General features: G+C 40.4%; 1 protein-coding gene across 1 annotated transcript; it reads left to right on the forward strand.

The window, feature by feature from the left end:
* The first annotated feature begins 388 nt into the window (after positions 1-388).
* On the forward strand, positions 389-10,294 carry ING1 (inhibitor of growth family member 1). The gene is made up of 2 exons (XM_075200016.1): positions 389-1,514; positions 8,627-10,294. Exons 1-2 carry the CDS (start codon positions 1,379-1,381, stop codon positions 9,328-9,330), a joined length of 840 nt encoding a protein of 279 aa, XP_075056117.1. The 5' UTR covers positions 389-1,378; the 3' UTR covers positions 9,331-10,294.
* Positions 10,295-11,109: the final 815 nt, after the last annotated feature.

Genomic DNA, 11,109 nt, shown 5'->3' on the forward strand with positions numbered 1-11,109 from the left:
ATCTCAGATGACTACAGGCAGAGGCAGCGAGACACTAACTTCCGCCCACTTATACGTCATTAACCCCGCCTACCTCTGGATCACGCGCACTTTCAACCCGCCACTGAGGCACGAGGGCCGGGATGTTGGCGTTGTTGTCATGGTTACGCTTAGCCTCGCCAAGCCACGCCCACTCAAACTAGTATACGCCTACTTTACGAGATTAACTTCCGTTCTTCTTTCTACGCCCCGCCCTATGCGGGAGCGCGTTGCGCGTTACTTAGTGACTACAGGGATGGAAGTTTTGTAGTGAAGCGCGCTTCATGCCCCTCCCACGACTTGCTGTAGACTCAGCAGTGATTGGACGGCCCCCGGTGACAGGTGGCTGCTGGGATTGATAGTTTTTTTTTTTTTTTTTCCCAGTGACAAGGGCTGCGCTGTCAGAATGTCATGTCCGCGTTCTCGCGCAGGAACAGTGCACGAGTGTGTACTATGGGCTGTGGTGTAACTTTATATATGTGCACATAGCGTGGACAGCGAGCTCTGACTAACAGGACCGCTCATCTGCTTCATTATGACGTACCCGAGCAGCGGTGTACGGAGAGTAAACTGAGGAGAGCGAACATAGGGATGATAGCTACCCTCTCATACTGCGCATGCGCCCAGCCTGTAAGGGAAGAGGGTGAATGTTTCCCAAGTGTTTGAACTTGCTGTCTACATTTATCCACGTTGTGGCGAGTGCAGGGGGGGTACAAGCTGCTCTCACTCTCGGGTTAAGCACTCCAGGCATTACATAGTGCTCGGCTACAGGAAGACCCCAGTAGTCCCCGAGCAACCAGTGCGAGTCTCCTCCAGGGCTGATTACCTCGTCCAGCCCCGGATGCACAGTGACCGTCACCAGCTCCACATACTTTCATTTTTATTGCCATCATCGCCAACAACACTTCATCTTCCTGCCTGCTGCATTCTCTCCCCTTAGCCCCCACCTCTTTCCCCACCCCCTTTACACACACACACCCCACAACCTCCTTCTACTGTCTTGTTCCCGAGTTGTCCAGAAAGACAGCCATTCAATCAGCTGCTCAGACTGCTGGACTTTTCCCCCCCCCCTCCACCAGCCGTGTACAAGCCGCTCTCTCTGCTGCTCGATGCGGGCATCCAGCTTAATGCTAGACACAGACTGTCTCCTTCTCGGAGTGGATCGCCTTTGTGTTTTGTTGTCCTCCTGCACCTAGGACTCTGGTGTGTTTCTAGTTGGAGGTTGGGGAGATTGCATTTATTTCTTTCTCTAGCAGTAGGTGGGAGGGGGTGGTGGTGTTGGCAAGTGCCTCTGAAGGCACAGATCCTGGAGCTGGCAGGAGCCTGCTGGGTTTGTGCTGGAGACTGGAAGTAGCACAAGATGTTGAACCCGAGCAACGGAGACCAGACCCACATGGTAAACTATGTAGAGGATTACTTGGACTCCATCGAGTCGCTGCCGTTCGACCTGCAGAGAAATGTCTCTCTGATGAGGGAAATCGACGCCAAATACCAAGGTAGGCACTAGTGGCCGGTATATTGTGTCCTTTCTGTTCTGGGAGCCTGGGCAACTTTTTGTCACCATGTTATGTGCTGCATTTTCTGCTTCTCCTCTCCCATATGCTTTAGATCCCTTCTGCATTGTGCTCTCTGGATGTATCCATCCTTCATTCTCAGATACTGCTGAGCACGGACAAGTGATGTTCTTCCCACTAATGGGTTGTTATATAGTGTCAGAATGCCTGTATATATGTAATGTGTGGCGAGGGTCCGGACACTTATGTTTTTGCAGTATTTAGCTGCTTGTCATAGGGCGGAACAAAAGGTGCTCGGCTCTTTCATGAACAGCCTCCTATGTACCATCAATGTGTACAGAATAAATAGCCTGGTAAAGTCACCTGAAATAAACCCCTTACCCACCCTGCTGCACAAAAGGCAGGAACTGTTTCTATGGCTGAATGTGTATGAAGATGTGTGTTTTTGGCGTGCTGTATTTAAGCAGCCCCAGAGATTACAGCACAACAACACTGAGGAATGTACAGTCATCAGGATGGCTGTAGTAGTAACTGCTAGTAAAAAAAAAAAAAAAAAAAGGTTGTGCTGTAGTGGTGGGCAGGGTTTCCTTAGCTTAATTTTTTTTCATTGTGTTCGTATCAATCTTTTTCGTAAATACAGCACAGTTGTTTATTTGTGAAAGGCATAATATTTGCCTTTGTTTTATTGAACTGCAAAACAAGCACAGTTGATTACCCTACCCGCAGTGGATTTATAGTCAGGACTCAAGGCTGTGTGCTGCAGTTTTCTTCTTCGCCCTCCCTCCTTTATTTTCCTCTATATTCTGATCCTGTGTTGCATGTATTAGTCTTGTGCTGCTGTTGTGCAGAGAGTGCTAGTTGTGTGGGTCTTATTTATATACGGGATGGTGATGTCTGTGACCATTTGCTGCACTTCACCTTTCTTGTCACACAGCTGGACAGCTCTGCATTGTCCTACATCTACAGGCGTATTAAAGTCCTATGTCTGTACTGTTGTGTGTAGAGATGTACTCTGACATACAAGGCTATGAAAGTGCTGAGCGTCCCCGGGGAAAGGTGGTCTGATCGCTTTATCTGAGAGCGACTGCAAGAAAATAGTTGTTTTGCCTGTTATGGTGGAAAGTGTGACATTGCTGGAGATGTGTGTAACTCCACTGTGCCCACGTTACGGAGACACTTGGGAAAGGTATATTATATATATGTGCTGTGCCGGGGCCGCAGTGCGCTGAATACAGCCCCCTCCTCCCCCGCACCGTGCACCGGAGGAGGAGATACCGGAGCGGGTCACTCGGTTCCCCAGATCCATCGTTTGTGTAAATGCGTCACATTCAGGGTGTCTCCATCTGCCTCCCCTCGGCCGCTTCATAGCTGTAAGGTTGGGTCTCAACTCATGCTTGGATTTGTATGGCTTTCAGCACGGTAACTTGTTAGTAATAATGCTACCGAGAGCCGGTTTGCGCGGAAAAGTCACGTAGTGCCGCATTTCTGGAAAGTCTGGGAAACCCTCAGCTGACTCGTCTATTCATATCTTGTTGTTGCTTTGTCTGTGTGTGAAGGACAGGGAGTACATATATTTATAATTGTGTACGGACCGCTGTAAGCCAGATAACATTCTAACTCCTTCTACATAGCGCCAGCCGCGCTTTAACCTGGCTTTAATACACTGTCTCTTTTATACTGGGGGCCTTCCGAACGTCGTTCTGTTAACCCCGCCCCGCTGAGCCGATAGGTTCCTGTTTTCTAGTTTAGAACGTCCCGGGCGCTGTCTGTATGTTCATTTGCTACTACCCTGCTCCCCCTCTGGCTGTTACTCCGCCCTCCTCATCGCAGTTTAGCATTTCCCTTTACTCTCATTTGAATGTCTCTGCCCGCCCCACTGTAATTATTGGCTGCAAGTCGTTAGATGGGCGTGGAATAGTGCCTGGTTCCCTAAAAGACATACTGATATGGGCACAAATGCAAGGAAAGTACGCAAGCATGTGGCGGCCATCTTTTATGTGGGCATGATATGGGGTTTCCTGTCACAATCGCTATTGTTGTATGGGGAGCTGCACTTGGTTTATATAGCGTAGGATTATTCTGCCTGCTTTCTATGCTGTTTATTTTCCTTTTTTTTATCCACGGTACCGGCTACCACATCCATATTAAAAATGAATGCAGTATGCGTTTCCTGGCTGCTTCTGTTTCCCAGGAGCCGGCGGGATTAATGTGTGTGTCTCCTAGTGAACCAGATCAGTTAGAGCAGACGTCTAGAATATTACTTTCTGAGCTCCTCGCTGTAATTCATTTGTCATCCGCAATAACTGTCAGGTTTCTGAGCGGTGACCTGATAATCATGCACTATTTGTATTTACCTGTACAGTCAGATTTTGGGATACATGTCTGGTTTCCACGATGCGCTTCTGATACCAGTGCTCTTGAAAACCAGAAAAATCAAAGTGATACTCCTCATTTATTAGTTAAGTACATGCAAGTTAAAATCATACAAGTGAGGTGAGAGGAATTAACAAGAAAATGACAGCGAGAATCCTAAATTTTATATATATATGTGAGGTGGTAGAGTTCAAAAGTATTTATTTACAGTATTTGCAAAATGTAATAACATTAAACCCAACAAATAGAAACCATTCGGGCATGAATCCAGATATTTACATACTCTCCATCCCCTACTCTTCGTTTACCTTTGTCTGTACTCTACTTGAGCGGATTGTCTACATCTGTCTAACCCACTTTCTTTTCTCACTCCCTCCTTGACCAACTGTACTCTGGATTCCATTCCCAGTGTTCCACCTAGACTGCCCTACCAAACGTGACCAATGATTTACTCATAGCAAAGTCCAAGGACAATTTCTCCTTTAATTATTCTCTTGCACTTATGACACTGTTGAGAACCCTCTTTAACTGCACACCCTTCTGGGCTCACATATGACACTGTTGAGAACCCTCTTTAACTGCACACCCTTCTGGGCTCACTTATGACACTGTTGAGAACCCTCTTTAACTGCACACCCTCCTGGGCTCACATCCTACCTATCCAATCACTCGTTTAACATCATCTCTGGGTACACTGTCTTCTTAGCACAAAATATCAGCTGTACACCTCTTCTCTTGGTCTACTAATCCACTCATTTAGCCTACAGTATCATCTATATAGAGACAACCCTCAAATCTACCTTTCTTCCCTTGACTTTTCTCCCTCCCTCCCTTCTATCTCATTTGAATGTGTCTCTCCCTCTCCACAAGCTGAACATATTCAAAATTTAACTCCTCCTTTTGCCTCCTCCTAGAGTCCCTCCACCTCACTGACAATAACATTGCAATTTCTCAATCTCCCATGTGTGCTGCCTAGGTGTCATCCACCTATGAAACATTTTCTAAGGTTGGGTCTCCACTCATGCTTGGAATTGTATGGCTTTCATCTTACTAAAGATGCAACTAAAATGCTAATCTGCTCCCTTGTCATATCATGCCTCAACTATTGTAACCACCTAGTTGGCATTCACCTCACCCGTCTGTCCCCACTTCAATCAACTTAAATGCTGTTGCAAAACTGAACTTCTTTTGTCAGTAATCCAAATTTGTTGCTCTGCAAATTCCTAGAATGGCTCACATACCCTTTAGAATCCAAGTCAAAATCCCCACCGCCTATCTGCTTATGGAATTACTAGCCATCCCTTATTAGATTCTCTCACAGCCGCCAAAGCTTTAAACCCTTTTTGAAAGCCAACTTATTTTCTGATGTCTATTCAACAGCCAATGGAACCATTCTCCTTACCCCCCCCCCCCCCCCCCCGCCAATTGGTCACAAATACCCTGCTGTCCAAAACTCAACTGTCACTTGTTGTACCCCCAACCCAGTAGATTGTAAGTTCTCAGGAGCAGGTTCCTTTCCTTAATTCAAGTCCACACTCATGTTGTTACTCCCTTACATGTCACTCTTTTTTATTTATCCTGTTCAGCACCGTATATTTCATCTTCATGGCACTTTACAAGTAAAACAATAATAATATATACACATGCTCACAATATATTGCATTTGGCATCAGCAAATTGATATGCAGTGGTGCTAATTGGAGTAGATCAGGACACTACTGGTGATGTTTTATACATAAAGTTATGAATATAATGTATGCTGACAGTCATGTAGTTTTCATGCAAAGTTAACCACATAAGTTATTATGTGTATATTAAACCTACTGTAGGTGTGATGTAAACCGATTAGTACATTTCTATTTAAATATCAGTGTATTCAAAATTGTCAGCTGCATAAATGTCATCCTTCCTTTATCTTCCATTTCACAATGTTTGCTTAATTGAAACTTCATTTCAATCCGAAGTGAGCAGTTATTTTCTGTAGCATTTAAAAAGAAATCTGAAAGAACATGATGACCAGAGCTCGGTGAAAGCAATGCTTTTGTTTTTGAAATCCCCTCTGCTATTGTAGGCAATGAACTTGTACTATATCTCTGATCTGCATTTAGATTATCAAATGTCTGATGTTTGGCAATTTTGCTGCAAGAGCAGAATGTGTGCTGTGGTACATAATCCGTGCAGCGTTTACCACACCTATGGAATGTCACATTTTTAATTGTGCTGAAATCTGTAATTAATGCTGTCCTGATTTTTCTTTTGTTCTCAAATGGTGTGATGTTTTCTGCTCACTTTTGTCTGTTCTATGCTCAGACAAATTATATTTATACTGTATTCTATTCTTGTTTTGGTGAAGCTTATCAATTACACCTGTTTGTTTTTGGTGCCAAGCTGTTTGTTGACCATTCCCCTGAATTTGTCTTAGATTCTACTTTTAAACAGCCTGTCCTCAAAATCAAAAGTTGTTCTACTGATGAAACAGTAGATTAATGGATTGTAAAGTTCACTTGGAAAAACTGGTAATTATATTCTTATTACATCTTATTTGTTCTTAATCAAAGTTAGACTTTATATTTAGAATTGTGGTCTGATTTATTTTTTTTTTACAATATTTTTAACACTGATTAATCACAAAACTTAAGCATGTGGCACAACATCAAAAAGATAGCGAACCATTACTGTAGTATATATAACCATTTAAAGGATACAAACAAATTGAAAAATACAAATTTTGTAGATGATAATGCACATGCAATGTACTTGAGCATTAATATAACTGATAAAAAAGTTGGTACAGTATCATTGGTTGGTCACTAGATGGCACTGACAGTAAGACAACTTATTGATAAATGTAAATAGTGAGATAACTAGGAATTCCTGTGCAGATTAATACATATTATACTGTAAACTTACCACTAAGCTATCTACACTAGTGAATTTGCTGGCTTCTCTAACCTTTTGATTTGTATGAAGTTGGCAACATTGGTGATTGTCACTTTATTTTATACAACCTATGTGTGTTGTAGCTTGCTGTATCTTTTTTTGGTGCCACACTTGTGACTGACTGCTCACATTTACTTTCATGACAGAAGTGAGTTGTAGAAAGCCCTTGCAACACACTTAGCAGCATAGTGGTCAGCATTGCTGTCTCACAGCACTGGGGCTGTGGCTTCTCTGATGTTCGGGCACTATCTATGTGGAGCTTACACTTGCTTGAATTGGTTTAAGCTTAAGAATCATTTCATATGTTATAAATGTGTAAGGCATTATCTATACTCAAGGTCATGATTTATAATGGATGTTGGAATATAAATGATGCTTGTTCTATTAATTCACCCATTTGAAATAATTACAGTAAGTTTAGAAACTGAATTATACATATTGATTAATCATTGTGAGCTTCTCAGCAGGGCCATCTTACCTCTCTGTCTGTATTACCCAGTATTGTATTATAACTGTCTGTTCCCAATTGTAAAGCGCTATGGAATTTGCTGGCGTTATGTAAATAAATGTTGATCCCTAATTTTTCTATACGACTCTGTGCAGGTCAGCATTGTGTTGGTAGGGCTTAAATGTGCACTTTAAGAAAGTTTCATGAATTATTTCTTGATGGGTTCTGTCGGCTCACAAAATACAAACTCCATGATGTCAGTTACTGTGTTCAGTTGAAGTTCAGTTTGCTTAGAACTCGTTCACAGAAAGCTGGTGGCAAACAGGTTACATCCATCAAATAATACTTGAAAAATACCATTTATTCTCCTTTAAACAAAAAATAAACCATGCTATAATGTAAGTTGCCATATTTCTTGCCTTTTTTAAATATTTTCAGAGATAATAACGGTATGTAGTGGGGAAAATAGAAAATGGTCTAAAATCTAGTGAAAACAGGACCTGTGATATTTACACACATCTAAAAGAACACTTTGGGAGAGATTCAATTTCCCACGTTGTTCTTTAGAAGAACACAAGGTGTGCATCATTGCCGTTACTACGGTAATTGATGCACATTATTACTGTTAGTACGGTAATTTCAACGCTGATTTTTGCTCGCAGCTCCTCGAGCAGAAATCAGTATTAAAATTACTGTACAATTGGTAATGATCCCAATTGTAAAGCACTATGCAATCTGCTGGCGCTATATAAATGTTGATGATGATGCGTAGAACAACATGGAGAATTGAATCTTTCCGTTTGAGCAGTCTTCTTAAAGATTATTCCCACCAAAACGAATTGTTTTTTTGGTGGCATTATTAGGTAAGGCAAGGTAAAAAGGAAAAGCTGACACCTGTGCTCTAACAAAGCCTGATCACCTATATCAGGGGATCACAAGTGAGAGATTTTCTTGGTTTTTAGCTCATCTTCAAGATGATTCCAGAGCAGGAGATCCTCTATTCCCTTTCAGCAGACTTTGTGAAACTGTTTAATGGAGATTTTACAGCCCCTTCCCTTTCCTCCTTTAGTAACCATAAACGCCCATGGGACTAAGAATCTGTTCATTCATATGTTGGGGTCTCCTCAAAGGTTACTAGACATTGCCTAATATTTTATCATAAGATAAATTGAAATCGCATTAATACAATGGGACAATTGAAACACCCAATTTTTATTTTCCTATATATTTGCATTGTAGATGTATTTGCAAAGAACACATTTTTGTCGTCTTTTCCATGATGAGCATAAAGAACACATATTAACATATTATTTTTTTTTATATATCATTGTAGAGATTCTGAAAGAGTTGGATGACTATTATGAAAAGTTCAGACGTGAATCTGATGCAATACAAAAGAGACGTCTTCTGCAGTTCATCCAGAGAGCTCTTATTCGTAGCCAAGAGCTTGGTGATGACAAGATTCAAATAGTTAGTCAGATGGTGGAGTTGGTTGAAAACAGGACACGGCAAGTAGACAGTCATGTGGAACTCTTTGAAACTTGCCAAGATCTGAATGATAGTACGAGTAATAGCAGCAAAAATACCCAGGACAAGTCCAAAACTGAGGCTGTCTCTCAGACTGATAAAAGCAGCAATAAGAGATCAAGGAGGCAGAGAAATAATGAGAACCGGGAAAACGCAACCATTAATCATGACCACGATGACCTTACGTCAGGAATGCCCAAAGAAAAGAAGGCAAAAACATCGAAGAAGAAAAAGCGATCCAAAGCTAAAGCTGAAAGAGAAGCATCTCCTGCAGATCTTCCTATTGATCCAAATGAGCCAACCTATTGCCTGTGTAATCAAGTTTCTTATGGCGAAATGATTGGCTGTGATAATGAAGAATGCCCAATAGAATGGTTCCACTTTTCTTGTGTTGGACTCAATCATAAACCAAAGGGAAAATGGTACTGTCCTGAATGTAGAGGGGAAAATGAGAAAACCATGGGCAAAGCACTTGAGAAATCTAAAAAAGAGAGGGCGTACAACAGGTAGTCCACAGACGCTTACCACGGGAAAAAGAAGGAAAAATAAAGCATTGTATTTATTGTCCAGACACCTTGTAAAGGTGATAAGGATTGCATAATGTATATTTTTTATCTAAGTCTAGGGATAATACCCATTATGGTTGTAGTGAAAGCAATAACATCACTTTATTTCCCCTTTTTTATATAAGGTCTAACAGTTAATTGTCCATGAATCTACCCGGTGAGCTGGTTAATTGTCCATGCCATGCATGTATTTTCAAACTCAGTGTTTCAGGCCTTTCAATTACAGATGGGGACTAAGAACGTAACAGTTGTGGTTGATGTTTAATGCACTTCTAAAACTAAAAGCACTGTGTCATCCACTAGGTTTCACACAATTGGTCGTTTTATTTTCACAGCTATGTTCTGTTGCCTACCTTATGGCATATTATTATGTCAGGTTATTTAATTGTATAGCTCTCTAAATTTTGACTTTTGTCAATAACCACTGTTTTATTATTACTTCCAGCATGTCATGGCTTAAACATTGTATTGACATGGGAGGGATAAAGGTGAACCTTGTTCTTTAGCTCTATTATTATCCAAACAATGGATAATTCAAGACAAGTAGCTTATTTTTTAAACCAATGCAAAAGTTGCATTTTACATAGCAAATATTTTATACTGTATTCTGGCCTGAAAACCAAGGAAGGCCGTTTTAAAATGATTGACTATGTTTTTTTTGGTTTTTTTTATTGAACCAAACAGTGGTTTAGTAATGATTCACACAAATCAAGCTTTTTACAGTCACAAGTAATAGTGAAGCAATCCTAATTTGTATAAATGTACATTCTAAGTGACATTGCACTTGATGTATTATAATTGGAAATGCAGCCAAATGCCATTGTATAACCAATGTGCATTTCCTTCTGTATGTATGAAGATTGTACAGCTGTGATACTTAAAATAAATACAGATCTATGGAAAAGTTATTCAGATATCCTGTTTTTTTTTTTTGTTTTTTTTGTAACTCCGTTTACATATTAAGCTTAAGAAAAAAATAACGATAATCATTCTAGGAAAAGAAGAATCCATGTAGCCACAGTTCCTGAAAGTCATAATCCTCTGTCACTGTTATTCAGGAAATTAGTGTTTTAAGTTTAAATCATACACATTTTAAATTGCTTACTACTCCTTTTTAATTACTAGGTGGACGCTAAAATTGTTACATTGTTCCCTTATCATGCTATTCACGGATTGGGACCCATTTTGGAAAACCAAATCTCTAAATTGGATAATTTTTTGTCAAAGTCCAGCATAAATTTCTTTAAAGGCAAAGTATTTACAGTTTTATTTGTTATATGTGCAAAGGCTTGGTTATTACAAATATAACTCATCCTATCCTGTCTGTACTATTTGTTAGATACACTATATACATCCAGCTACCACCACTGCATTGCATTCCCAATTTCATTGAATTTGAACTCAGGGGGAAAAGGTGGATTTTAATTTTCGGACATTAATATCTATTCATGTCTTGTGTCATGTTTATTTTTTGTTCAATTGCTGGTATCATTTATCTGAAGATTGTTTTTCAATCTGTAAACACAGTTTCTCATTGAGAATACAGTCACAGGATGTTCATTTAGACATTTTCCTCTATGATGGCGCTCCCCTCAAAATAAAAATATAACACTATTCATTTAGCATTAAACGTAGAGATAAAATGTTACATAGGAAACTTGATACTTTTGACTTTCATTTTTATATCGTGAGTAATTTCCAAGAGATGTGATTTCTAGCTGTT

Source organism: Mixophyes fleayi, chromosome 2 (genome assembly GCF_038048845.1).
Source record: "Mixophyes fleayi isolate aMixFle1 chromosome 2, aMixFle1.hap1, whole genome shotgun sequence".
NCBI classification, from domain to species: Eukaryota; Metazoa; Chordata; class Amphibia; order Anura; family Limnodynastidae; genus Mixophyes; species Mixophyes fleayi.

Coding starts and splice junctions, on each gene's coding strand:
- ING1 (XM_075200016.1), top strand. CDS start 1,379: ATGTTGAACCCGAGCAACGGAGACCAGACCCACATGGTAAACTATGTA. Junction 1,515..8,626: donor AATCGACGCCAAATACCAAG/GTAGGCACTAGT, acceptor ATATCATTGTAG/AGATTCTGAAAGAGTTGGAT.